The 25,397-nt window shown below is 41.4% G+C and overlaps 3 protein-coding genes across 6 annotated transcripts in view; 1 reads left to right on the top strand and 2 right to left on the bottom strand.

Annotated features, from left to right (window-relative positions):
- The window catches only part of dnajc17 (DnaJ heat shock protein family (Hsp40) member C17), a 31,978-nt gene extending 12,557 nt beyond the window's left edge, over positions 1-19,421 (top strand). Inside the window, exons 9-12 of one of the 3 annotated variants that reach the window (XM_022751165.1) lie at positions 1,765-1,845; positions 2,477-2,596; positions 14,970-15,031; positions 19,183-19,270. In XM_022751165.1, coding sequence (XP_022606886.1) covers positions 1,765-1,845; positions 2,477-2,596; positions 14,970-14,999 — 231 coding nt within the window. In that variant the 3' untranslated portion in view covers positions 15,000-15,031; positions 19,183-19,270. Of the gene's footprint in view, positions 1-1,764; positions 1,846-2,476; positions 2,597-14,969; positions 15,032-19,182 lie in introns of all 3 variants that reach the window. The other 2 variants (XM_022751164.1, XM_022751166.1) reach the window with 2 other exon arrangements.
- On the bottom strand, positions 7,023-11,651 carry LOC111226077 (cdc42 effector protein 3-like). Of its 2 annotated transcripts, none has more exons than XM_022751167.1 (3): positions 11,584-11,651; positions 11,305-11,458; positions 7,023-9,832 (listed from the first exon to the last, which is right to left on the bottom strand). In XM_022751167.1, the coding sequence occupies exon 3, from the start codon at positions 9,699-9,701 to the stop codon at positions 9,078-9,080; it is 624 nt and encodes a 207-aa protein (XP_022606888.1). In that variant the 5' UTR covers positions 9,702-9,832; positions 11,305-11,458; positions 11,584-11,651; the 3' UTR covers positions 7,023-9,077. The 2 variants fall into 2 exon arrangements, with proteins under 2 accessions (XP_022606888.1, XP_022606889.1); XM_022751168.1 differs by having other exon boundaries at positions 7,023-9,711.
- Positions 19,422-23,003: 3,582 nt separating the features above from the next.
- Positions 23,004-25,188, bottom strand: gchfr (GTP cyclohydrolase I feedback regulator). Its single transcript, XM_022750789.1, has 3 exons — positions 25,042-25,188; positions 24,372-24,466; positions 23,004-23,668 (listed from the first exon to the last, which is right to left on the bottom strand). The coding sequence occupies exons 1-3, from the start codon at positions 25,075-25,077 to the stop codon at positions 23,539-23,541; spliced, it is 261 nt and encodes an 86-aa protein (XP_022606510.1). The 5' UTR covers positions 25,078-25,188; the 3' UTR covers positions 23,004-23,538.
- Between the last annotated feature and the right edge of the window lie 209 nt (positions 25,189-25,397).

Here is a 25,397-nt window from a genome sequence, read left to right as displayed (position 1 = left end):
TGGATTAACCAAAAAAAAAATTAATTCCCATGTGGGTATTTAATCTATGAATTGTTTCTCACTCAAAATTTCAGTTTTTAATTCAGTATATCAGGTTATATAGGTCTTTTACAATATAAGATTACATATGCTGTATAATGTTAGAATGTTAATCTCTCTATCCCCGCTGTCCCAAAGCAGAGCTCCATGGTAACAAACCTGCCTGCAGAGTCCGGCCATATTTGAGGTCTGCATGACATCAGCGCTGTAGATCATTTTATTCTTCCCCTTAAACAAGGCCCATTAAGTTTTGTTGCAGTGAAAGTGCTGAGGGCAATGTTGTAGTGCCCTTTTAAAGTCATGCACACCATTGTTTGCGCCCCTCTTACCAGGTGATTAAGCAGTGCCAAGGGAGGTATTAGGAAATGTGCTCTTCTCATGCAACCTAGTACCACTTCATGCTATGATCCGTCACAAGGGCTTTTGGTGGGGCATAGGTTTGCCTGAAATGAGGATAGGGCAAGTGTCATTGACGTCAAGCCATCCGGAAAAAGGCGTATGAATTTCTCCTATGCACACACTCAATCAATATGGTCCCAGGCAGGAGGGCTGTGTCGGAGTGAAGACTGGAAAAAAAGTGTTGTTCCTTTTTAAATACTTAAGCAAAGGGAATAAATTTCAGGAAAATTTTTTGTTTGAGATGGCAAAGCTCCGCTGAGCGACAGTTAATGGTTTGGGCAAGTAGAAATAGCCACCACTGTGTGGGAAAGCAAGTATGGTATGTGTGTACTTGTGCATGCGTACGTGCGCGGTCTTGTGTACTTTGGCCGCCTAAAATAATACATCTTCGTTTAACGAGGAAAAAAAACCATGTTAAGATATTTATGTTTTATGAAACAGAGGCCTTTTGAGAGTCTCCTTTGTCACTGTTGGCTTGCTGCAGAGTGTCCTTAGTAAGCATTAGCATTCCTGGACTTTCCCGTTCCCAGAAAGCTACATTTTCACAGAATGAGACTGTCAAAGGCCACGTCCATCCTACTTTTTGCTCCCAAGAGTCAGCTTTTGGTGGAAAGAGGTTAATGACAAAAGACCTTGGTTATAGGTGATACAAACCCTGAGGAATTAAAAAAAAACCCTTTGCTCTGCTAATTACTGCATTCAGCAGACATTTAGTTTTTGTCTCCCCCGCTAAGCTGTGTCTCTAGCCTTCCTCCTCCTCTCTCCAGCTCTCTTGGACAGAGACAAAGTCTATAAGGACTTCGTCAGAGGTCAGGGAATGGCTGAGATGCTCTTCGTCCTGATCCCCTTTTTGGCCAACCTTCCCTCCCTGTTCTGATTTCAGGCAGCGAGCTGGATGGCAGCCACATCTATATCCAGCCTCCATGCCAAAAATATTATTGTCGAATGTCGTCAGTGTACAAGGAGTAGCTAAAATGATGACATAAAGTATTGCCTCTTGTCTCTTTTGAGAAGTCTCAGAGGTCTCATTCTTGTACATGATGTTACTGAATGTTCTCTGCAGTATTACTGTTTCAGCCCCAAACATACAAACCCTATCATTACAGATTTGGTTTAATAACCAAACACATATTGAATCCACACTTTTTTTTTTTTTTGCCAGAAGTCTATTATATTCACCAGTGTTTTGAGTTTTTGAGTCTGCATATGCTTTCTGTTTTCATGGTTATGGGTTGTGCTGTGAAAGGAAATACTAATTTGAATGTTCTGCATCTCTCCTCTTCCTCTACTTGACTTTTCTTTTATTCTCCCATTTCTTACCTCTAGTATGGGGATGTTTTGAATGTGATTCTATCCAGTAAGAAGAAAGGAAGTGCTGTGGTTGAATTTGCAACTGTGAGAGCAGCTGTAAGTACCTAACTCTTCCCCAGTCTATGTCCCCATTCGTTTGTTCAATAATGAAAATCTTATCCAAAGCAGACATTTGCACAGAACCACATTTGCTTACCACTCACTTGCCTCGAAGTCTCAGGTCACCTGCTGAGTTTGATTATTACTAAGAATGACACCTGTCATAGACTTCTCAGCCTCAGGACAATCTCTGCGACCTAAACTGATGTTTTAGTCTTTCTGTAGTGTTGAGATCTCTGTGCTGATGGAAACCATTGGACGGAAGGACTTGAGCAGCTTCATTGTTCCTCACTGTCTGGATCCTCAGGCCCTTTGTCCTGATGGTGTGCTTTTCTCTTGTGGTTTCCTCACCACGGCATGTGGTTTCCCTCCAGGGAAACATGTCTGCCAGTTTACTAGGACCTAGGTGCAGGGTCTGTGGTCTCTTCCTGGCCCAGTTATAATCCACCTTTGTCCATGTCTACATGTGTTTTTCATATGTATACTATACCAACTGTCCCTTTAGGTGTAAGATAGATACAAGACAACCATAACAGATATCAGGAGAGAGAGGATTCGTTTCGTTCTGGCCTAATACAAAAAGAGAAATCATCTCTGGATCCACTCACAGATTATTTTGTGTGTTTAGGAGCTGGCGGTTAAGAATGAATGTGGCCTGAGTGGAAACCCCTTGAAGATTTCGTGGCTTGAAGGACAGCCTGAGGTTATTGCTCCAGTATCTCAGCCTGGCCAGTTCATGCCTTCGCAGGTACCGGTATAACACGAAAATGCACTGTTGTAATTCCCCCCTTTCTTATAAAGCATGTCAGCTCTATGTTCCCATGTGCACCACTTCCAACACAAATACTATTGACTAAACACTGCCCCGCAAAGAGAGGTATGTAAACTTTCTGAGGTTTTATTTTCATATCAGCGGCACAAATATTGCCCTAGTGCTTGCACTCCCCTACTCTGGCCTAGAACAATGTGTTTGGTTAAATGGACCTCAGTTTATTTGCTTTGGAGTGGTGAGGCGCTGGCCCGGCACTGGCCCAAAGCCCCTGGTCGACCGCTCATTAACGGGCCTGACCTGGGAGACCCCAGGAATGCTGCACTTCACATAGCAACGCGGGAGGAGCAGTTTGCAATAATGGTAGCCTGGCATGTGAGACTGATTAAATGTGTGCTCTGGGGCATTTGAGCCTGTGTGTTTGTATTGCTATTGATAATGAAGAAATTAATTTTTTTTTCTTCATTTTGATCATTTTAATATCTGTGGGAATTTATTTTTTTTTTAAGGGGAATGTAATTGCTCATTTTGAATTTGAAGGATTTATTTTCTGCTGGCCAAACATTTGCTGCACAAAACCAGAGAGCTTTATTGAGGAGAAACTGTCTTAAAAGAATTCCCTCTGATGTGTTGCCTCTTGTGATTTGGCGATCACAGTCCATATTACAATCTCGACTTTCTTGATTGATTTTGCTCGCGTAATATTGTCTTTTGCTGCCAGCACACATGCAGACACCAAAGGTATGTTAACTCCATTGCAGATAGGGTAATCTCATTTCAGGTATATCCTCTCAGAATATACAAGGTTTTTCTTTCTTGTCATTAGATTAGTATGAAGGGATGTTTTGTTTCCACTGGGGCTATTTTACCTCTCTTATGTAGTGATCTTTACATATGGAGGATTGCAGCTTAGTAAACTCTCTCCCTCTACTTAACTGTGTCTCCAGAGCTGCTGCTGAACTGGGTTTCACCTCCAGCTTAGTACGATGTCACAGATCACCTTGTCAGGGCTAGCATCTGAGACTCAGCCTGCACACTGGGACTTGTCACTGTAATCTCTTTAAATGTTATTATGGTAACCCAGTTTGCTCGCAGATTTCCAACTTTGATTGCTTCATCTTTGTTTTGTATTTTTTGTCCTGCACCTGAGAATGAAAACAGTACTATGGCTGGTTAAATTTCACGTTAGCCCTAAGCAAGAATACCTCTCGCTAAAGAGGCCACACATGACATGACACCCATCTCCTCAGACTCTATCTGAAATGTAAAAATCAGATCCCTCTTCTGTTGTCTACCCCTCCTTCACTCCCCTACACCAGCCAGCTGGAATCACATAGGAACAGCTTGGGCGAGGACTTGCTTCTTTAACCTTGTCAATCCAAACATAGTGCTCAGAGAGTCCAAGTCTCACTACAGGGAGCTCAGAGACACATATGAATGACTTCAGCCTCAGCTTCAGTTCCAGCTCTGGTGGGCTTGATAAACGAATCTGGGGCCAATGTTAGGGGCCTAATGGAATGAGGGCCACAAATTCCCCTTGAAGACCCCCTTCAGGGTCCAGAGACCTCGAACATTACTAACTATACTGTGATGTGATTTTGACTGCCCTCACAGACACTGAAGAGACCTGTTGAACTGTTTGCTCTGGTTTTGTTCTGCTTGCTCAGAAAGCAGATAAAACAGGCCTTACTACATTCCCCCAGTTTTTCTCACCATGGATATTAAAAATTTCAAAATAGGGAAGGGCCACATCTTCCACACTGTGTGAAATTGCTCCCCATGCTCCTGACTTAATTTAGGCCTCTCTTTGGGGAAAGGATCTAGTTTCATCTCCAGACTGTTCTTTGTTATGTCTTTACCCTTTGACATAGTAAGTGAGAGATTGGGAAATGGGCAGGTTTATAAGTGCTTAAGTCATTCTCATAAGTGAAAACATTTCTTTTAGCATTGTATTGTACACACTTGCAAATCTCAGTGAATCCCGAATGAGTCACAGTGCTTGTTGTTTAATATTAATTGTGGCATGTGTGGTAACAGACACACTGTAGGGCTCAGATACTGTTCACCTAAGAACAGTGCTTTGTAAGAGTTGTAAACAGTTGCTGCATCAAAATAGTATCTCATGTGTGGCCCACTATATAGATTCCACAGAGTCTGACTAATAATTCATATCTCACTTCCCAGACTGTCTCCAACATGGAATCACTATCTAACCATCTGCTTTCTCCTTGCCAGACATAATGTTTGTGTCTCCGGAGATATGATGCCATCATTAATCACTGTGTCTTGATTCATGGTTTATTACGTAGCTTAGCATACCATATTATTTAAAGTGAATCTATTGTAAAGGATTTAAACTTGAGCCTTCTGTGCCTGCTTCTTGCATGAGCCAGAGAGTTATCACAAGCTTGACACAACACAGACCAGATGCAGCAGATCAGCTATTCTGGGATTGTTTTTCCAGCCCGTCGGTTTGCTAGTGCTTGAAAAGTGCACTCTCACCTAAAATAGCCCCTGAGTTTTGAAGAGATGCACCGTATGTGGCCATGTTGTTGCCATATTCATCCCTGGCCTGACCCACTCGCTGAATGGCGATAATGTATTGTACTTCTGTATTTTACTATGATCAGACCCAGAAGGAGGAAATTTTAGTATTGGTTTGTACCTAATATTAATATTGTGTGGCAAGTTTGAATGGATAGCGTATTAAAAGACAGTGAAACTATATGAGGCTGGACTTGTTGGTGGTATATTTTTTAATGTATAATGAGATTTCAAGGAGCAATACCACACTGTTTGTAGAAAACATATACTGGTTGAGGATAGCTTGAAATACATAGTTTTGCTTTTCTCATTTGATACAGAATTAATTGTGTTATTGTGTTAATTATACATCCAGTTCATGACACGTCTCATGAGAAGGGATAGCTGCTGTGGTCGGGCTTGGCCCTAACCATCTATAGCTTGATAATATGTTCTGACATGATACAGACAGCACAAACAATATCAGTTTTCACAAAACCGCCCTTTGTGTGTGAACCCATGTGAAACCATGCAGCATATTTCAGTAGAATATATATAATATATATATATATATATACAGTATATATACTATATATATATAATATAATACTCATAGGAGTGCCATTAAAAAGAGTAAAAGAATAAGAACATAAATGTGTAAATATAAGGACAAATAACCAATTATAAAAGAAGCATTTTCATTCATTTTCACATTTATCTGTTAATTTATTTCTGTAAAAATGTAGTTTTAAATTTTCTGAAAATATATATAATTATTTATTGCATATAAATTACTAACTTCTATTCTGTATATTTTTAGATTTTATTGATGTATTCTTATATAATCTCTTTTTCTTTCTTTTTATGCCATTATTTTTCCTGTTGCTTTTCTCTATTGTTTCCTGGTAAAGAAGATAAATAAAGGGATAAAAATAAATAAATGACATTATAAAAGTAAATAAACTAAAAAATAAATATATACAGAAAAAGTTTATTTTATTAGCAAAAGTAAATGTGAAAATGCTTATGTTTTTATATATTTGGTCATTTTTCTATATTTCCACCTTTTTTTTTGATTATTTTGATTATTTCTCTTACTTAGTTATTCTTTTATTCATTCCTCTTAACATTTCAACATTTATTTTCTCATTCTTTTACAGATTTATTATTTTTGTGGAACTCCTATGACTCCATAAGGTTGAACTGGGAGATGCAATTACAGTCGAAGGACACCTCTCGTATTTGCCAAAACAATATTTTCAGTTTTTTAGTTAGTACCTGACAAAATAAATAATTCATTATAGCTACTCTTCAGTGAGATGACAGGGTTTCTTGGTAATCTGTATGACAGCAAGTTTAGATTTTTGGAGGGAGTGAAGTGGTACCAGATGTGATTGGGATACTTCACAGCTCGGCCAGTTTGTGCAGTGCAGACAAGATAATTTGTCTTCAATTACCGACTCTTTCTTCTCACATCAGTCATGTGGCTGAACTCTTGTTGAGCTTAAGTTTATGTGATTCTTCACACTGAGGGCTCTTGTGTAGATTGCAGAGTCATAGCAGCCAAGGACTGTCGTCTTCAGGAAGGCTTTTTGTCCAGAAAAAACAGTAAATGTTCATTTTTGAAGGTTATAATGAATAAGGATTTGGTTTTCATATATTGCCAGAATTATCTTTAATCAATTCTTTCTGAAGCACTTAAAATACTAAACATGTTTAGTATTGTTTTTATAGGTTAAAGTCTTTTTTTACCCTTATGTAGTTTCTCAATAATTTGTTTGCTGTTTGTTTTTCATAATTCTTCTTTTTCTTTTGAATAAATGAGGCTTTGAGGGTGATTGTGGCAGAACAGGGAAGACTGTCCAATGTAAAGTCTGTGTGGCTGAGTAGCTCTTTCTCCTGCTTATCATAAAAAGCCTGTACAGAAATGTCTATGAAATTACTTTCAATGGTTACCCAGGGTGTGTCAACCCTGGTTAACCATTGAAAGTAATTTCTTTGTGATACAGGTGTACTTGACATTACTGAATGCCTAGCAACCCAGCAGTTCAAAGTCCAGTTTACAGTATTACCATGAAACTACATGAAATCCTGCTTAACATGCCTGTCTAATTTAGGCTTGTGTGTGTCTTCACCTTGAAATAATATTGTGCTGCTTGTAGTGTTGGATAGTTCAAGGCTATAATTTCTCTAGAAACTGTGCAGAAGTGACAGACAAGGCTTATTGCCTCCACAGTGGCTTCTGATGGTTACAAAGCCAAATAAGTGTCAGTTCATCAGGGTGTGTAAACAATCTCATACAAACTCTTAAAATGTTGACACCAGCACTTCTGTCCACAAAACCACCAATCTTGGAATTTAAAACTTGGAATTTTTCTTTACTTCCCTAAATACAAAACAGTACATTTTTCAATGTAAAAAAAAAAAAAGTTTCACAATGTGTTATTGTCATAACATATACAAGAAACAGGGGCAATGGTATCCAGTTTAAAATAGGAGATGCCAAAACAGATATACAGTGCAGATGTACCCACAAACATTGCAGTGTCTGTAAGGACATACATAGAATTCTAAACCTATTTCTAGAAGCGGGACACTTGTGGTTTGTTTATTTTGCAGCATGACCCCATGGGGCACATAGGAATTTGACTGGTTCTGGGTTTGCCCCACAGCCTTTTCTGCCAACCTCCCACTAAGGCACAGACTGTCCTGACTCTCTTCTCTCCAAACCTGAGGAAATTGAACCTAGATTGTCTTTAAAAATCTCAGTTTGACCATGCGTGCTCACACGTATACAGGTGTGTTTCTTTTTAGTTACACACAGTGTGTGTGAGATGCAAGCGTGTATTTTTCACGTGTCGGGGGTCTGTTTAGTCAGAAGGTAGTGTTTAAAACCTCATCAGGAGTTATGCTGCAGTAATGGATGTCTCTGGTCCTCCTCCCTCGACACCCCCTGCATATGTGGAAGTATCACATTACCCTTTACCACTTTCCCTTTCGTGCGCCACTCACCAGAGCATCGGACTCTGATTTGCAGCTAAGCAAACAGCTTGCTCCAGAGCTTCTTTTTTTTTTTTCTTCCTCTTCTTCTTCTGAGGTCTTGGACCTGTGGCCTGGCTTGGTCTGCAGCCCAACCTGCCACCACTGGCTGGCTTTTATTGGAAGCAGAGCTAAGTGTTTGTTTTCACTGCATTGAGAGAGATGGGGGGTACCTTGGTCTACCTTTGAGTGGGGCCTCTGGGATGCGTGCGGAGGAAAAATTGCCCTCTGCACACAATAGATTGGCAAGCACGCCAAGAGCCAAGACATCACAGCTCGAGGACCTTGGATTCCAGCCGCAGCTTTTCTTTTCTTAAACACAACACTCTTAAGTCTTAACAGCCGTTTTCAGCACAGTGCTGTGTGGTTTGGGGGACTACACTAGCAAAGGAGGGAAGTAAAAGAAGGTGAAAATGTCCAGCTTGGAGTTTGACATCAGACAGCGTTCAATTATTAACTTAAACATTGCATCTACCTCTGCAAGGGGTGAATCTAAGGAGATCATTAACTTTGTGTAGTTGTATTCTTTTAGTTTAACCTGTCAAACCAGATTGCTGTGGATGCAAGTGTCCTACAGACATAATATCTGGTTCTCTTGAGAGTAGGGTGTCCCTGTTAAAAGTTTGCCTGGATGATCTGGTCCAAAAATGAACCTGTTTCCAGTATACTGGTTTAACTGCATTAAAATATAGATGTTGTCAGTTCCCTCCACAGGTTATTAGTCACCACTTAGTGTACTGGGATAATGGAGGCAGATTTATAAAGGTTTATTGATCAAGTAACATCACTTTAGGTTTTTGGTCTGTCCATAATATCAGAAGTGTGTCCCCCAGAGCGAGATGAGTCGGATCTCATCCCCTTAGTAAAGCCTTCCTGTAATGCTCGGCTATTGCGTTGTCTAATTGTGGAGTTTGTCCATCACCTGCAGAACATCATCCAGGATCGAAGGACCCAGGTCGAGGCTAAATGAAAAGCCACTTTCCTCGTCCTTTTGCTGTCCTTCAGTTTTGTCACAGATTTCTGAGGAGTCTCCATCTTTGTCTGAACTCACACTACCCCGACCAAGGCTGTGAGTCAGATTGTAAGCAACAGTATTCCCTCTTTGGTACCCATCCTCCTTTTCTAGCTCTCCTTCTCCTTCTTCACTGTCCAGCAGCGGCATAGAGCTGCATTTCTTTCTCTTGTGGGGAGTGTTGTGCTGGTGGCCGACAGACCAGTCAGGGCTCTCTGACCCCTCCGTCTCATCCAGGTTCAGACGAGGGGGCTTGGGTGGCGGAGAGCAGGCCATGAAGAGGTTCTGCTCGCTCTGGGAGCTTTGTAAAAGCAAGTTGTGGCCCATCTTTAAGAAGGACAGGTCTCCAAAGCTGTCCGTGTGGGCATCGTTGCCAATATGTGAGAGGTGGCGGAAATCAGCAAGTGGTAGGCTGATCATGTTGACTGACAGCACCTCCCGACGCTTGGGATTCCTGCTGGGCCAACGACCAGAGGATGGCTTTCTGTGCAGTGATGTTCTGAATGGCATCTTGGGAGAGCTGGTTGAGATAGACAGAAATGTTTCTTATATATCCTGAAGTCTTTGTATCCTTTTGTATTTCCCCTTCTGTTCGATAATGAATCCTTAGGAAGTTGTGAAGTTTAAAAACATAATGCCATCTGCAACACAACACAAAAAAGGAGAAAATCTAATTTAAAAAATGCTAGTCTCATTCCATGTTTTCTGTTAAAGTAATTGATAGAACACTAGATTATGAATCACTTTTTGATAAGCCAGCGTTCCCTCTCATCGTGCTAGAATATGGAGCAGGTCTGTGCTTGTCATGTAATTTAGCACCAGATGTAAGTATTGGACTGTAACAGTCCGCTTGATGTGAATCGGCAGCCATTGTTTAGAGATTGCACCTGCTCCACTTGATTTTTCTTTAATGAAATTCAGCATTATTTGGCAGCAGGGAGGTGTTCCAACAATGCTTTGAAGCTTTAGTTTCTAAATATTTACTTTATAAATGAGAGTTTTTTCCCATAAATGCAGGTGTGGTCTGTTGCATATCCTCCAAAACAAGTCTGTTAGCTCGCTGAAGACTTCCAGTAACAATGAAAAATACAGATTCCCAAATGGTAATTGTTGTCCTGCATGTAAGTGTGTTGTATCTATTCTCACTTAGTTTGGGGAGAACCTGAGGTTTTACTGTTATTTTATAGAAATCACGATGATAACTTCGCTTATGAACATATGTTTATGATTTTCAGAGGAAGTACAAATAGCTGGGATGCATTCAGTTTATTTTGCTGTGGTGTGAGAGTTATGCAGTGACTCTGGATGTGGAAGTTAATAAAGTTAAATATTCTTATTCCATAAATGGGATCACGCTGTAGCCATTATGTTTCAGAATAAATTATCCATTTTGTAGTTTGGGGATTTTATATTATTGAAATTTCACTTCCATCAACAAAACTTGAAAGGAAACATCTTGGTTAAAATGAAACGATACAATAACACTTGAAATTAAAGTCAAACTTGGTCTAAAAGAGAAAACCCTTTTTTGCGTTCCGTGACCTGTAATCATTTTATTGAGTAAAGCAGAACTCAGTTCATCAGCGCTGGCATGTCGATTAGATAATCTGCTCAGTGTCTGTGATTTAATGGTCTCCCAAACAGCTTTGCCCACATTAGGTCTGTGTTCGTGACTTGAAACACGCACTCTGTAAATTTGTAAGTCACTATAGCAAACAGGTTTTGTTGGCTTGTAAAGGTTTTATCGGCACTTTAGTAGCAGCGGGAGATTGGAGAGCGTGGACACAACAGCATTCCTTTCCAAACATGTCAGTTTGACCAAGGAGGAGTTTTAGGATTTCAGCCATGAGTATCATGTTCAGGAAACACTTCATGACCAAGTAAAAATTAAAGTAGTCCATTAAAATAGATTGGCCAAAAAACACTTTTTAAATGATCTTTCTCAGTGCTGCCATAAATGATCCATCTTTGGGACAGATGAGGAATCAGTCTGATGAAAACTTCAGCCACAGGTTAAAAGCAATTGATGACAAGATTTTTCTTTTCATACAGTTGTTCGTCTCATAGGATGAATAACAACAGAATAGATAAAGACTGATAATTGAATTCTTACCTGTCTTGCTGAGCAAATACAGGGTATTTGAATCCCGCACATGCACACACGTCTCTGTCAGGAAACTAGGCTGTGTCTACCTGCACACCCTGACAAACTTCCTTGGCATGATGGGACTTGTTCAGCCGTTGCAGAGAAGCCCTCATTGCACAGCCTTGAGACAGAAAAACAGAGTGTGTTAAAATGACATTTTCCTCAGTGACACAGCCCAATTAACGTTGACATTTAGGTGTAGCATTTAATATGCTCTATTGTAACTGCAAAGAGACCGTTTCTTACCTTTGTCCATACTGCTGCTTAGATGGGTGTGTTCAGTCCTTGGACATTTAACCTTTTTTTTTTTTTTTTGCTAATCCTCCCCAGTGTAAACTCCCACTTGCATCTCAACCCTCCAGGTGTGTTGCTGGTGAAAGTCTTCTTTGCCTAAGAGATAAGGCAGGTGAGATCAGAGTTCAGGAGTTTTAAGGCGTCCAGGTGGAAGCTTTTCTTCAAGCTCTTCTTAGTTTATATTTGCTGTCATCCCTTTTTAGAATGGTTGCCAGCCGTCAGATGATATCATCCTGCTTGCGGTGTGAGCTGGCCCTTTAGTCATAGGCGATAAAGTAATTCCTGCTGGTTGTTTGGCAGCACCCATTACCTGTGGGAAATGCAGCTGATTTAATTCCTCTGAATCTGAGAAATACCAAAATGTGGGAGAAACTACGGCGCACAACTAATTTTCTCAAGAGCGGAATGGTGTGTCAGTGTGCTTGAGAGATGGGAAGGACGAGGGGAGGTTGAGTTTGAATTGGTTTGTGCGTGCACAACAGGTTGAGTGTGTGTGTAGATGTGTGCTTATGTTGAAAAAGAAAAAAGAAAAAAGAAAAGGAAGCTATAGCCGGTGAGCAAACAGGACAGTCACCCGGAGAAGGGGGTTAACTGATCTCTAATCTCCATGTCATTGTCCCTCTGCTCTGCTGATTTCCTGATTTCCTGGCTGTTGTTGGCTTGTCTAAAGCCTCTGAGTCCACCCCACTCCACAGGCCCTTCTGCCTGACTGGAGGCCTATAGCTTCTCTATGTAATCAAAGCATACTATCGCACACAGACATGTATGGACAGGCACAGCACACTGGATTTCACAAGTGAGATAACTTGTTGCATTTCCAATTCTCACGGCTCCAGCATGTTGTCTTTGCCTCTGGAATGCTATAGTAATACAGTAATGGAAATTGTGTCACAACAGCAAACTCTTTTCAGCTCTATGGAATTTGTTATGTTAGGGTTAAAGCATTTTGTTGTGCTTTTGCAGGCAGTAATTGCTACTCGCGTGAAGGGCATGATCACTGTTTTTTGTGTTATGGTTTAGAAAGACTCTTTTTTTGAACTATTTAACCTTCTACAACCTGTATCTCTCTGTTTAAAGAGAGTATATTAAAATCACCAACACGGCTTCATGCTCTGATATTCTTATAAATAACACTGTGTTCCAGCAGAAAGGAGGACATGGCTCGGGTTTCGCTTTGTCCAATGCTTCTACTTGTTCACTAAACTTAAAACACGCAGGGTGTGAAGGAAATGGACCAATCGTATCTCTCACTATTCCTCCAGTCCTTTCAAATTGCTCCAATAAACAATAGGCGTGCCGCCTGATCCTCTTGTTCTCCCGCTCTGCACTCTAGTGCCAGAACAGTCTGCAAGACCAGACACAATTACTCACGCAAATGAAATTATCATAACATTTACTCAAGGCTGAAACAGAACATTTTTGAACATCTCTCTTCTGAGAAACCCCCTCCTTCTTCCACCTACGACCACAAAACTGCTTTCATGCTAGGAGACAATCAGGGTGATCAGCTAGCGTTATCTGTGGTATCTGGGAATGACCTCACAAGTCCTGCTCTGACCGAGGTTGGGCTTACTTTGTTAGTTGTGTTGTCATGCTATGTAGCCTCTGAGCTGATGCGTTTAGCCCTAGCTGGATTTCTGTATAAGCCTCTTTTCTAAGGCCTGACCATAGCGGGCAATGTGGTTTGATGCAGCTATGCTGGGCCTGAAATCTGGGATGCTGCGTGTTTTTGTTGTTGCAGGATAAAAAGTGTTTCCAGATATTGCTTTGACTGGCGCTAGAAGCCCAAACTGAGGCTTTGGTGGATATTCTTCTGGCCCTTTGTTGTGTGTTCTCCATCTTCCGCTCTATGGAGGCCCTTAGACAGCCAACATTTAGACTAGATTTACAGCAAGCACTGTCTCGTTCTTTTATATGAAAAACATTGTTCAATGACGACAAACACAGGACATACCATACTCAGCCGATTCAGCTCTGAGATATATAACAGTATGAAAAGCATGAAACTAGACGATTGAAATTGGGCAACTTCTCTATCCGAGTAGCTACTCTTTGTAATGTCCTTTCATCAATTCTGGTGAGAACATCCAAGTTAGCATTTGTCATCATCCGAACCGTTGCCATCATTGTTTGTCTCCAAAGTTATGACTCAATGATGAGCTTTGCGAAGGCGCTCCAAAGGAAACTTGGCGGTCTGGCTGCTCAGATGAAGTGTAGACGCTCAGTTGCATCACTGCCACATGACAAAGATCTGACATCAGTCAAAGTCCAGGTGTGATGTTGTTGAATACCAAATGCTGACTCATCAACACATGACAAAGGTTACAGTATCGTCTAATCAACACAATAAGTTCACATCAGGACCGTCACAGTAAGGAGGAGAATAGGCTGGGTCATTAACAGAGAGATTTAATATACTTAAAGCAAGAAAACATGGCATCTGTTTAACTATCAGAGATGTATTATGAGTTTTTAGAGGAATTGCAGTGGGCTACAGGTGTAAAATATTTTAGAGCTGCAGTGACTGAATCTGGTGTCTCTCTCCTGTCATTCTCAGCAGTCAAATGTCCAATAAAGGCAGAAATCGACCTCCAGAAAATATGTTATATAAAGGTAATTTTGTACTATTATCCAGAGAAGTCTTGTACCCACAGATATATAAAATGTCTTTTCCAGCTCTCTATGGAGTTTTTTTTCGTTGCAGGATTGACTTTGAAAAGTTTAATGTACATGACATGCTATTTCTTCCCAGTGAATGTAGGCGGTCGGTGAAAACTGGGAATGTACTTCTGTGTCTCCTGGCACCGAATCATTAGTAATTATTAAATCATGGCTGTGATATTTAGATTACTTTAAAGACTGGATAGTTGAAGTAAACAATGTGCTAGCTATACACTAGCTGTTTGTTCTGCACATTAAATACTGTAGATAAGGAACCCTGTTAATATGGGAACACATACACAGAACAAACAGACATTTCAAATTATTGTGTTTGGAACCTTGATTTAATTTTCTGTTTTTCTTCTCCTTTCATAATACCTGAGCTCTTTTTGACATCTCCAAGGTTCAGGCTGCATTCTTACCAGTCCCGTGGCCCCTTTTGTTTTAATGGGAAATCTTTTGCAATCAGAGGGTTTTTCCCGGAAGGCTAGGATGTGAAAGACATAATTTTGCTTTTACAACGATGTATTGTTGGATATTATAGAGGCCAAACCCCCATGTCTGCCTATTCTAGGATCCCTTAGCTCATCCATCATAAAGAGAAATGCCAGGGCACCAGGAGTTCAGGTCTTTGCTGCCATTTCTCTTTTCACTGTTTATTTCCTTTACTTTAACAGTTTCCAAAGGCACTCTCCATCTCCGTCTAACAGGCTTCTCTTCTGTCCAATACCGTGACCGTGTACGTACAACCACATGCATACACCTCCATTCATATACACACATCTTCTTATATGACACCTCAGATCCGCCACTGCCTTTTTTTCCCCTTCACTTTGCCTGAATGTTACTGGCTGATTCGCAGTCCACACACAACTACTATAATCTATGCACAGTGGTCATTCAGGTTTTATTTTGTTGGCATGGTCAGGAAATCAGCTCTGCATTTTCAGCTCAACGATACCTTTCTTCAATTTGTGAAAATTGAGAAAATTTAAAAATAACTGTATTTTTACATACAGTATACAGCTTTTCCAGTATGGTTTCAAGGACGTCTGTAAATTCTGCAGCTTGCGTAAAAAATAATTGACCTGTATAATTGCGTTTGTCACAATCAATGATCTGTAGATGTATTCACTAAGACTACATGTGCAGAGTTTTCTGTTCAGACTCATGGCTTTTGCTGTCAAATAAAAAGAGTTCTTGTCCTGGAGTTCCATTCAGAAACCAGATGTTGGCAGGACATGTGCATGTAAAGGGTTAAATACAGGAAGTAGATTTGGGCCTTAATCTCTATATAGGGTTTGTTTTTCACTAAGAAAAACAGTGTACTAGACCAGACATTTGTGGTAGTCAAAGTAATCATGACCCTTGTATGATCCTATTTAATAGAGAACTTTGAATGAGCTGCAGAGAAATGGCAGATGGGAGTTTTGCTTTATTTCTGTCTGGGTCCCAATGAAGTGATTGTTTCCAGTTAAGGTGCAGAAATAGATCTACAAATCTAAGGAATGCACATGCCTCCATGCCGAGCGGGAATGATCACTGAAAGTTTTGAGGAGTATAAAAATTTTACGATCAAAATCATCAAAGCAGCGTCTTTAAGAAGAAGGATTTTCATCCTTGCAATAGAGCTCCAAAGACCGTAAGTATTGCTATTACTCCTTAGCCAATGTTAGCATTAACAGCTGTTTACTCACCAGTCAAAAAGAAACTTTGCGATTTCGGCATCAAACTTCGTTCCCTTATCAGCCAAGTGCTGTCTCCAGTGGTAGAAAGCTTTGCTTCTATTTCTCACACCTTTACTCTGCTGAAGTTAGCATGCTAACCAGCTACCTCCGGCCCGGTCGGCCCATCTCATGACTTTCTGATAGAGTCACTGAGGCGTCCAGGCTGCCCTGAAGAAGTAGTGCTGCTCAGAGGATGTATTATAACCTCTTGTATTATAAACACAACAATGGCTGAAGCTCTAAGCAAGACTGGTAAATAAACAGCTGCTAATGCTAACATTGGCTTTGTAGCAATAACAAAATTTACAATAAGCTCTGAAGCTGTTCAGTATTTTATTTCAGTTTGGAGAAGTAGTGGTAATCTCATTTTAAAGTCTCCCTCCTCAATATTCCATTGCTTTTGCATATTCACACACTTAACTCCGTCACTCTGGTCATGCTCACATGCTTACGTACTCACACAAATCTCACACAAACACACATAAAGAAATGGTGTAATTTGCAGCTGATCTGACAAGTTATGCCGGGGGAATGCAGTGGCCACCTGCGCTGAGAGATGCCTCCTCTTGTGTGTGGGAAGGAGTTGCAGTATGAGTCTGTGTGTGTGCGCGCGTGTGTGTGTGCGTGTGTTATTGCCTGACTCACAGCACTGCTGGTATACATGATGTCATTACTGGCCTGGGGTCAGACTGGGATGTGCTGTTTAGAGGCCTAGCCATGTGCTGATGTCACATAGCTAATCCTCAGCTTGTTTGTGTGTATGCGTGCGTATGTGTGTTTTACAATCATCCTACCTCTGCGGTGGCCTTGTACCCTGCTCTCTCGGCTTTGTACGGGGGCCCATTGTTTGTGTTCTGTGGTTTCCTACTCACTCTGGGCCCCAGTGTTACTGCAACACACACACACACACACACACACACACACACACACACACACGCATAGGTACACACCAAGTATTTAGTTACACAGTGATGCAGTGGCTAAACATGTACATTGTAAGTTAACACCCCGGGCAAGGAAACATCCCTCATCCTGAGAAGAAATGCGTCACATTGCCCATAAAGCACCTGTTAAAGCTCAGAATTCCCCTACATCATTAGCCTGGTACAGTCCACCCGTGACCACACCGGGTAGAGAATAGGTCAGACCAATCATGAGTGTTCAGATGCCCTTCACTGCAGTGACCAGTAGAGGGCAGGGCAGAGTGGAGATATGTTTGCTGAGGAGGAGGGAGCATTTCCACCAGTTTGGTTGTGTACTTGCTTGTGTTTTGTTAAATTTGAGGATGCAAGAGTCATTTATTTACCTAATGTCGTTCGCGTGATATTTCATAGTTACGTGTCAGACAGGGGCTTGAGCTCACATTACTGGAATGATAATAGCAGCTTTCCTCAATCCAGGGGCGGGGTGGAGGGAGGGAGTGGGGGGTAACTTCCCCTCACCGACCCTCTCCTCTCTTCTTCCTCCACACTTACCCTCTTTCTCCCAGCACATGGATGCTGGAGTCCCCTTGATGTTTTCCAGATGCCTTAGCTCAGCGAGCACATTGACAAAAAACTACCTCTCCTCTTCAAATCGCTCTCACTCGCTCTCTCTGTCCTTCATGCACACACTCACTCACTCTCTCCTGCAGCTCACTGTCTTGTTAAAGAGACACTTCCTTGGCCCAGCAGACTTCCTGGATATAATCCTTTAAAACAGTGGCTTACTCTGTGGATACATGCCTCCCTCCTCCTTTAAAATGGCACAACGGTTTCTGTGAGTGTGTGTTTTTAAATGTGTGGAAGTATGCAAACATAAGCATTCTGCTTGCATGTTTTAAAAAGTGCCTCCTCGTTTCTCTAGAGTCCCTCTTCTTGTGTATCCTGTGTGTGGCATTTGTGACCGCACAGATTGTAGCCTGTGTGCGTGTAAGACGTCTGGCCTACGTTCCACCCTGCTTGATTAGCCATTAGCTGGTGGCTGCCCTCTCTGATTCCCCCCACAGTAAGAGAATCTCTCGCCATCCTCATCCAAGCCCAAGCCCCTCAAAGAAATCCCACATACACACACACACACACACACACACACACACACACACACACACACACACACACACACACACACTCAGTGAGAAGCCAGTTGACTGCCAGGCCTAATCCCAGCCCTCATTTTGGGGTTTAATGACCTCAGGCAGCGGAATTACCCTGTCACAGTTGCTCTGCAGGCTGCTGTCTCATGCATGTTCACCCTGCCGTCATGCTGATGGTAACTGAGATGAGAGCATCTGTCCGGGTCGGCCTCTCCTCCGCTCTGTACCCACAGGCCCCGTCGCGAAAACAAACAGACAGTGGATGGTGACAATGGTGTCATTCGCTCCGTGTCGTTGTTATGATATAAAATACAGACATGTTGAACTTTTCTATGACTCCCTGCCTGTGTAATGGCTCATTAGACATTTTCCTTGAATACTGATTAAGGGCCACTCCACAGCTTTCATTCATCAGTTTCCGTGTGGGGAGTTCTTCAGTCTATGAAAATGGTTAACTTTTACATAAGACCTTTTCTGTGGCTCTGGAGGACCTTTGTCAAGTCTGAGAAAAGATAACCTCTGATGATGTCATCCAACTTTCTGTTGGGGGATTATAGATAGTAGACCTGCCACTAATGATTACTTTCGCTATCAATCTGTTGAATATTTTTCTGAATTCATTGAGTGATCGTTTGGTCCATGAAATGAAAAATGCCCTTCACAATAAACCTGAAAGCTGAAAGTTATTCAGTATTTTTCCTTAAAAAATGACCTCAAAGATTAATCAGTTATCAAAATAGATAAAGATTTTTTGCAGCTCAGTTTATCTGTTAATTGACTAATCCTTTCAGCTTTATTCTGAGGAGATGTAAAACAAGTAAGGCAAGTAGATGAAGATTATCCTACTCGTCTTGTTTATTATAATCAACATTATCATGTCATTTGTTTAATCTCTAGAAAATTTTACAAATCTTGGGCTCAAATATTTATATTATAGCCGCCTAATTTTATATCAGAAAATACATAGATTGGGGCTAAAGATTACATGTGCTTTCAAATCATATGCAGTTTTTGTTGCAACATTTTCCATGTTATTATAACCCTTCTGAGTTACCTTGTTTGACATTAAAGTCAAGTCTCTTTCTTCTGCAGGGCTCCCTGACAAATGAGCGTGACTACGAGAGCGTGGTGATGATGAGGATGAGGCAGGCTGCTGAGCGACAGAAACTCATAGAACAAATGCAAAGAGAGGACGAGGAGGATGCTGGCAGGTCATAGCACAGCAGGACCCAGCCTGGTACCAGCTTGCAACTATTAAATGAATACCTGTTTCAGGCTTTAGTTTCATAAAGCCTCTTAATGTCTTTTGTTATTTTTTGTATGTAGTACACTGTGGAAAAATAAATATTTTTAATAACTGAAAAGAAATGCTTATTTTCAAATCTGTAGTTTTAATCAGTGTGCTGCTTTTCCTTTTCTTGAGAATGTAGGATGACTGAGGGAGATACAGAGTAGAGAAGAAGTGAGGGCTCCTGCAGGATTCAGGGTTGAGCCTTATCGTCCCAGAGGTAGGAGTCCCATCACTGAGGCTGCAGGGTCTAATCAGTGCTGCACAGTATTGTACCAATACATGGACGCCAAGTTCAAAATACAGAGTACACTGTATTTTACCTGCAATTAGTTGACATCGTTGTCCTGTAAATAAAAATTTCAGTCTGTTCTAGACAACATTTACATTCACAAGCTTGATTTAGTCTGTTTACTTGACTATCTAGTTTGTCCCATAAAGTCTGAAAGGAGACAAACAGATATTTAATCTAAATTTATTAGATAATATTTTATCAGCAGCTTATCAGTTTTTCTGACAGTTCGGAAGAATATAATTAGTGCTCAGAAAATGTGATAAATTGCCACATATTTTCTTACAATATTAAGTATATCACAAATCCTTAGGAATCTCAAAGGTAGTGTATTGTGACCCATGCATCAACATATTGTATTATGTGGTTTTATTGTGCCATCTAATGCAGTATTGCTTGGCAGTAATAAAGTAGTTGGTAAGTAATTTTAAGACCTTTAGAGATTTAAAGCATCCAGTGAGTATTTAGTCTTTGTTCACTGTGTTGTAAACGAGCCAGAGGAGATTGGCCGCGCAACACCACATGTAATCAAAGCAGTGTAATGATGTAATTTGCATCTGTCAACCATTGTCTAGTTAGCTGTGACAACTTATTACCTCATTATTGTAGCCAACCGAGTGTAATGTAAAAATCATTCTTTTCTGTTGTCTGAGTATTCATTCAGAAACTCTGTAAAAATTAGTCGAGAGTTGTAGCAACCCAAACCGCAGAGATCTTTTCTCTCCCATGTTCACCCAGTAATCAAGCTGCGATTGGAACACTAGGTAGGCTTTTATGTGAATTCTTGTGGTCCCATGTGATGAAAAGTGAACATACTCTGGAGGCTCTCCATTGCAGATCTGGTGGTTTAGATGATTGTTCCCTGGGTTTTGTATACAATATATCTAAAGCTCTACTCCAGACTGTAGAGGCCTGTGGACTGCATGTTTTTTTTGTTTTTTTTTTTGTGGTAGATTGAATATTTGTATGTAATCTCTACACTGCCCTATGCAACACATGCACAAAATAATGTACATCAGGGGTTGCCAATCTGGGGGTCATAACTAGTGACCAAACTAAGACCATAATGTATGATAAGGGGTCAGAAGTAAACGTGACTCTAATTTAAGGATTCACAAGTCAAAAAAGTTGGAACCTCTGATGTAGACCATCCATTTCCAGGCAGGGAAAAGGCTCTTATAGGTAACTAAATACTGTTGCTTGTAACTTACTACAACTATATCTTATGTAATGCAAAAAAAAAAAAAAAGTAATATGCCTCTTCACCTTTTTGCTGAGATTTAGATGAGAAGACTGATAGCACTTTCATGTCGGTCCATTCAATATGAAGCTGGAACCAGGAGATGGTTGGCTTGAAAAACAATGCTGAAAGATCAACCTACCAGTATATTTAAAGCTCACTAATTAACACATTTTATCTAGTTTGTTGAATCTGATTAAACACTATAAAAGTGACAAGTTGCGGTTTGACCGCAGATTGGGTCCTGAACTATTTCTTGGCGGGGAGGAGATGACTTTCTTGAGTCTTGTTGGCACCATGCGTTTGCCAGGCAAGCAACAGAGACTCCAGATAGTCACTGCTCCCAGCCAAAAAATAGTCTGGCTCATAACCCCCTGTACAACCGCATCTGGCTCCAGCTTAACATTGAATGGACAGACATGAAAGTAGTATCGATCTTCTCATCTAACTCCGCAAGAAAGCAAATTGCTTCTTTTTTTTAATGCAAAGTCAAGGAACTATTGCTTTAATCACCAACTGAGAAGCTTTGATTTCTTGATTTCTGAATGACTTATACCTTGTGATAACACTACGCTAAGCAATACCAGAACATCAATTTTTCCTTCATGCATCATATTGCAGCAATGGGCAAAGTTATGATTTTTCAGCAATGGATGGGCTTTATTTGGGGCAACCTACATATTTCAGTGTTTCCATTACACACGTCACTCCGCCCTCGGCTCCGATAGATCATGTCACAGGCCCTTGACCAGCTTTAATTGAAGAACATGCCACCTGCCTCAAAACTGTCTGTGTTCTGTCTTATTATACCTACCTCAACAGATTTTCTCTGAAGTTTCTCTAAGCTATTGCTGGTCTAAGCTGTTTCACAATAGGCTTATGTAACAGATACCTAGAAGATAGTGTTTGATGCTTATTTATGCTCTCTGAAGTGACATGCTACTGCTCTGTGACCCACATTAAGTCAGACCTTACAGTGCCAGACTGTTGTGGTCACCCTGGTTTTTGTAACAGGGTCCTCTGCCTGTGGAACATCTATTCATCCAAATAGTCTTATTTTCCTGTGCCTTAAAGGACTATGGTGTAATGGTATGTCTGTATTTTTTGGGTTGCGTGGCGGCTCTTTCTCTTGTCATTGTGTTATTTAGGAACTACATGGCAGCTCTGCAACATCCAACCCAGCCATCCATCTCCCTGCCACTGCTGCTCTGCCTCACCGTGGCTCTGTTACACAATGTCCAGCTGTGGAGTGGTGTGGTGTGGTGTGGTGGGAGACATCTGCTCCTCTCTTGCAAAATCCCCTCATCACATGGATTGGTTTATGCGCAGCCTTTTTCATATCCCGGCAATGAAGGGAAAAAAAGCCCAGAAACAGACAAACTCTGTCCAAATGACAGCAGAGGAAATACAATTACAGGAAACACATTCACCACCAACCCTGCCCTGAGCCCACAGTGGCTTGCGCTGCATGCGAACCAGGATGGGAGGATGAGTCTGTTGGATGCACTGTCCTATCAGCAACTACAGCAGAACCCTGGAATCTTAATAGTATCCTCTTCCTCCTGCTTTCCGTGGATTGTCTGTATCGAAGTTGCCATGTCAGTGTATGCAAACAGTATCTGGAATCTCCGTGGTCACAGAATTGGGAAGCACCCGCACCTTTTGATCTTAAGTGCGGATGTGGAAGCTAAGTCATGTGTGAGGCGGCAGACCTGGTAAGAGTTTGGCTGTGAGCTCGCTGGCAAAGTTTCTGGTTTGCGGGTTAGTGATCCAGGCTGGCCTCAGACATGTGCTGGCAGACCTGCGGCTGTAATGAAACCACCACCCAGCCTTTTTTGGCTCTCGCAGGCAGTCTCCTGCACTCCGTGTGCCTGCAATGCTAGAGCCTCATGCATCATCTTGGGGCATGCAGCATCCCTGTAAGGTGCCACACAGCAGCTCACAAGAAGAGCATGTGAAATATTTTTTACATGTGAAGTGTCTGTTTTGATGGATTATCAGACGGCTTTATACATGTGTTCAGTTTTGTCTGTGGTAAATCTTAAAAGGATTGGAAATTGTTTTCTTTTTTTAATAAGTACACAAACAATCCATATCATTACATCATTTAATCATAAGCATATGATAGACTTACAAAAACATCTTTGCACAGTGCTGTAAGTACAAACATATCTAGCAGTGTTTTATTTACTTAGGAAAAAGAGAGAACTGGGTGAGGCCTTTTGCACAGGATGACTTTACAGTCATGCCTTTAATTAAGTTCTACTGCCAAATGACATTGACTGTAAAACTGGCCCTCACTCGCAAACTTAAAATTGGTCACCAGTAGTAAATAGCAAACAGTATGGGCAAAGAGTCCTATAAAATGTCTGGAATCTAGGTTGGTATTCCCCTGAAGTATCACTCATTCAAGATAATCTGAAACCTTATGTCTGGGATAATCTCAATTTTAGAACTTCATGTTCACTTGACAGAAGCCTGAATATGTAGCTGGCAGTGTGTCAAATGTAGAGCAGAGAACCAAAGTAAAAAACAACAAAAAAGTTGATAAGCAATTCAGCATGATTCATTCATCCTTTCAAATGCTTACAGTGGTATTTTGATAGTCAACCCTCACTCCATGATTGATCACTCCATCTCCTTGTGGAGGCACCACACCAGCGTCTGTCCCACCCCTGTCATTGTCAGCACGCGGAAGCCGATCTTCTCCAGCTTGTCCAGCACCAGGCGTGGTGGGTCGTCCACATGGTACTCAGAACTAAATGAGCATAAACACAAAGTAATTCAACTTTCCACAGATGTGGGATTTCTCTGTCTTTCAGTAAACTTTGCTTGGAAAGTAGAATGCTGTTAATTGTTCTGGTGCTTGTTCACTTCCTCCCACACCTTGGTTCATTTCCCAGCAGCATTTGACTCAGATTGCCAATGACAACACTTCCCTGATCTGCATTCTATCAGCTCTGAATGGTTTATGCTAAATCTGCAAAGCAGCAGTCTTCCTCAACTACACTGGAGTTTTTTTTGTTTTTCCCCTGACTCCATGTGACCTGATCTCCGCTCCATCGTCAATATGTACCTGTTGACTGCCAAAAATGAAAGAAACACCAGTGTGTTTCTTTGTGCCTAAATTTGGAAATAGGGCTCTGTGTGAGGATATTTACAGTACACCTGGGAGTCGATTTTGTGTGTGTGGGTGTGTGAAGGTCCACGTTGGAAATGTGTCATTACTGTTGACAATTTCCTGGTTGGGGGGTGGTGGCGGGAATGCTTTCCCAAAACTGATCAAATCATGCTATAAAATCTTCATCTTATGAGCTACAATTGACTCTTGGTGCTTTCGTGGAAGAAGACCTGAGCTGAATTATGCATATAAATCTCTCTAGTAGTCTACTAGTTACCTGCCACCTTTACTTTATCTCCACCCGTTGCAATAACTGCCTGTCTCCATTTTCAATACTCACAAATTGTTTCCCAGCATGGTTGTTTTCCTGGCTCCCAGGTAATTCATGACAGCTGGATCAGAGAATTCATCTCCCACGTTTGTTGGACCATTTTCCTGCAAGACAAGCAATTAAACACATTAACTACACAGCTGATAGTTTATTCTAGATATTAGGAAATGATTGCTTTGTTAAAAACAATATCTGCTGCCTGTTATTTGTGCAGCTCTTGCTTCATATCATTGGCAGGTGCGGATCATAATCTAATATCTGCACGGACTAAAAATAGATGATCCAGTACTCAGAGGCTATAGAATTAGGTTGCTCTTGTCGTGCAGACAACAAAATGAACATGCGCAACAAGAGGCCGACAACTGGGCAACATGTGTTTTTAATTTAGGGCACCATGGCAAAGAAAAAAAACACACACACACACACACACACACACACACACACACAGCCATACGCACGCTGCTTGCTCCGCTTGTAGCCTTTGACTGTCTGTTGTTTCCACCATGCAGAATATCACAGGCCACTGCATAACTGTAATCTGCAAGTGGGGGATCTTGATTGATTAGTAGTATGAGCAACGTTGCGCAGCCAAATAAATAAATCCCTGAATGTCCAACTCGAGCGTGTGTCCTCCTCCTACAAGCATGACACGAGTCATTCACAGATGCGGGATACACACCAGTCGGATCTGCGTACTGATGAGTATGTAAGGCATCCCGTCGCCCTGGCGGTGGACCGTTATTCCCCTGGGTATGACTGAGGAGGTTTCTTCACAGACGCGACAGTCCCCCCTCTTCAACTTACACGTCTGCTGACAGCTCTTTGCGGAATGCGGAAACACCCACCGCGGCGGACCAATCCGAAGTCTTTTCTCAGCATCTGACAGCAGCGCTGCTCGCTCTGCCCAGACTCTTGCTCAACTGTGATCAGGAGTTTGTCGACATGATGAACGTTGGCCAGCGTGCATGTACCAGTGGAAATGGTTATGTTGCAAAGTTCACAGACATAGCCTAGTTCATTGTTGTGTTTGATTAA

Source organism: Seriola dumerili, unplaced genomic scaffold, assembly GCF_002260705.1.
Source record: "Seriola dumerili isolate Sdu_G_001 unplaced genomic scaffold, Sdu_1.0 BDQW01000149.1, whole genome shotgun sequence".
Classification (NCBI taxonomy): domain Eukaryota; kingdom Metazoa; phylum Chordata; class Actinopteri; order Carangiformes; family Carangidae; genus Seriola; species Seriola dumerili.
This window is presented reverse-complemented; position numbering and strand designations above follow the sequence as displayed.

Bases quoted from the DNA above. Each gene is read 5' to 3' on its own strand.
- LOC111226077 (XM_022751167.1), bottom strand. From the start codon at position 9,701: ATGCCATTCAGAACATCACTGCACAGAAAGCCATCCTCTGGTCGTTGG.
- gchfr (XM_022750789.1), bottom strand. From the start codon at position 25,077: ATGCCTTACATACTCATCAGTACGCAGATCCGACTG. The intron at 24,467-25,041 runs GTGTGTATCCCG...CTTGTCTTGCAG, and splicing joins TCAGTACGCAGATCCGACTG to GAAAATGGTCCAACAAACGT. The intron at 23,669-24,371 runs GTGAGTATTGAA...ATGCTCATTTAG, and splicing joins ACCATGCTGGGAAACAATTT to TTCTGAGTACCATGTGGACG.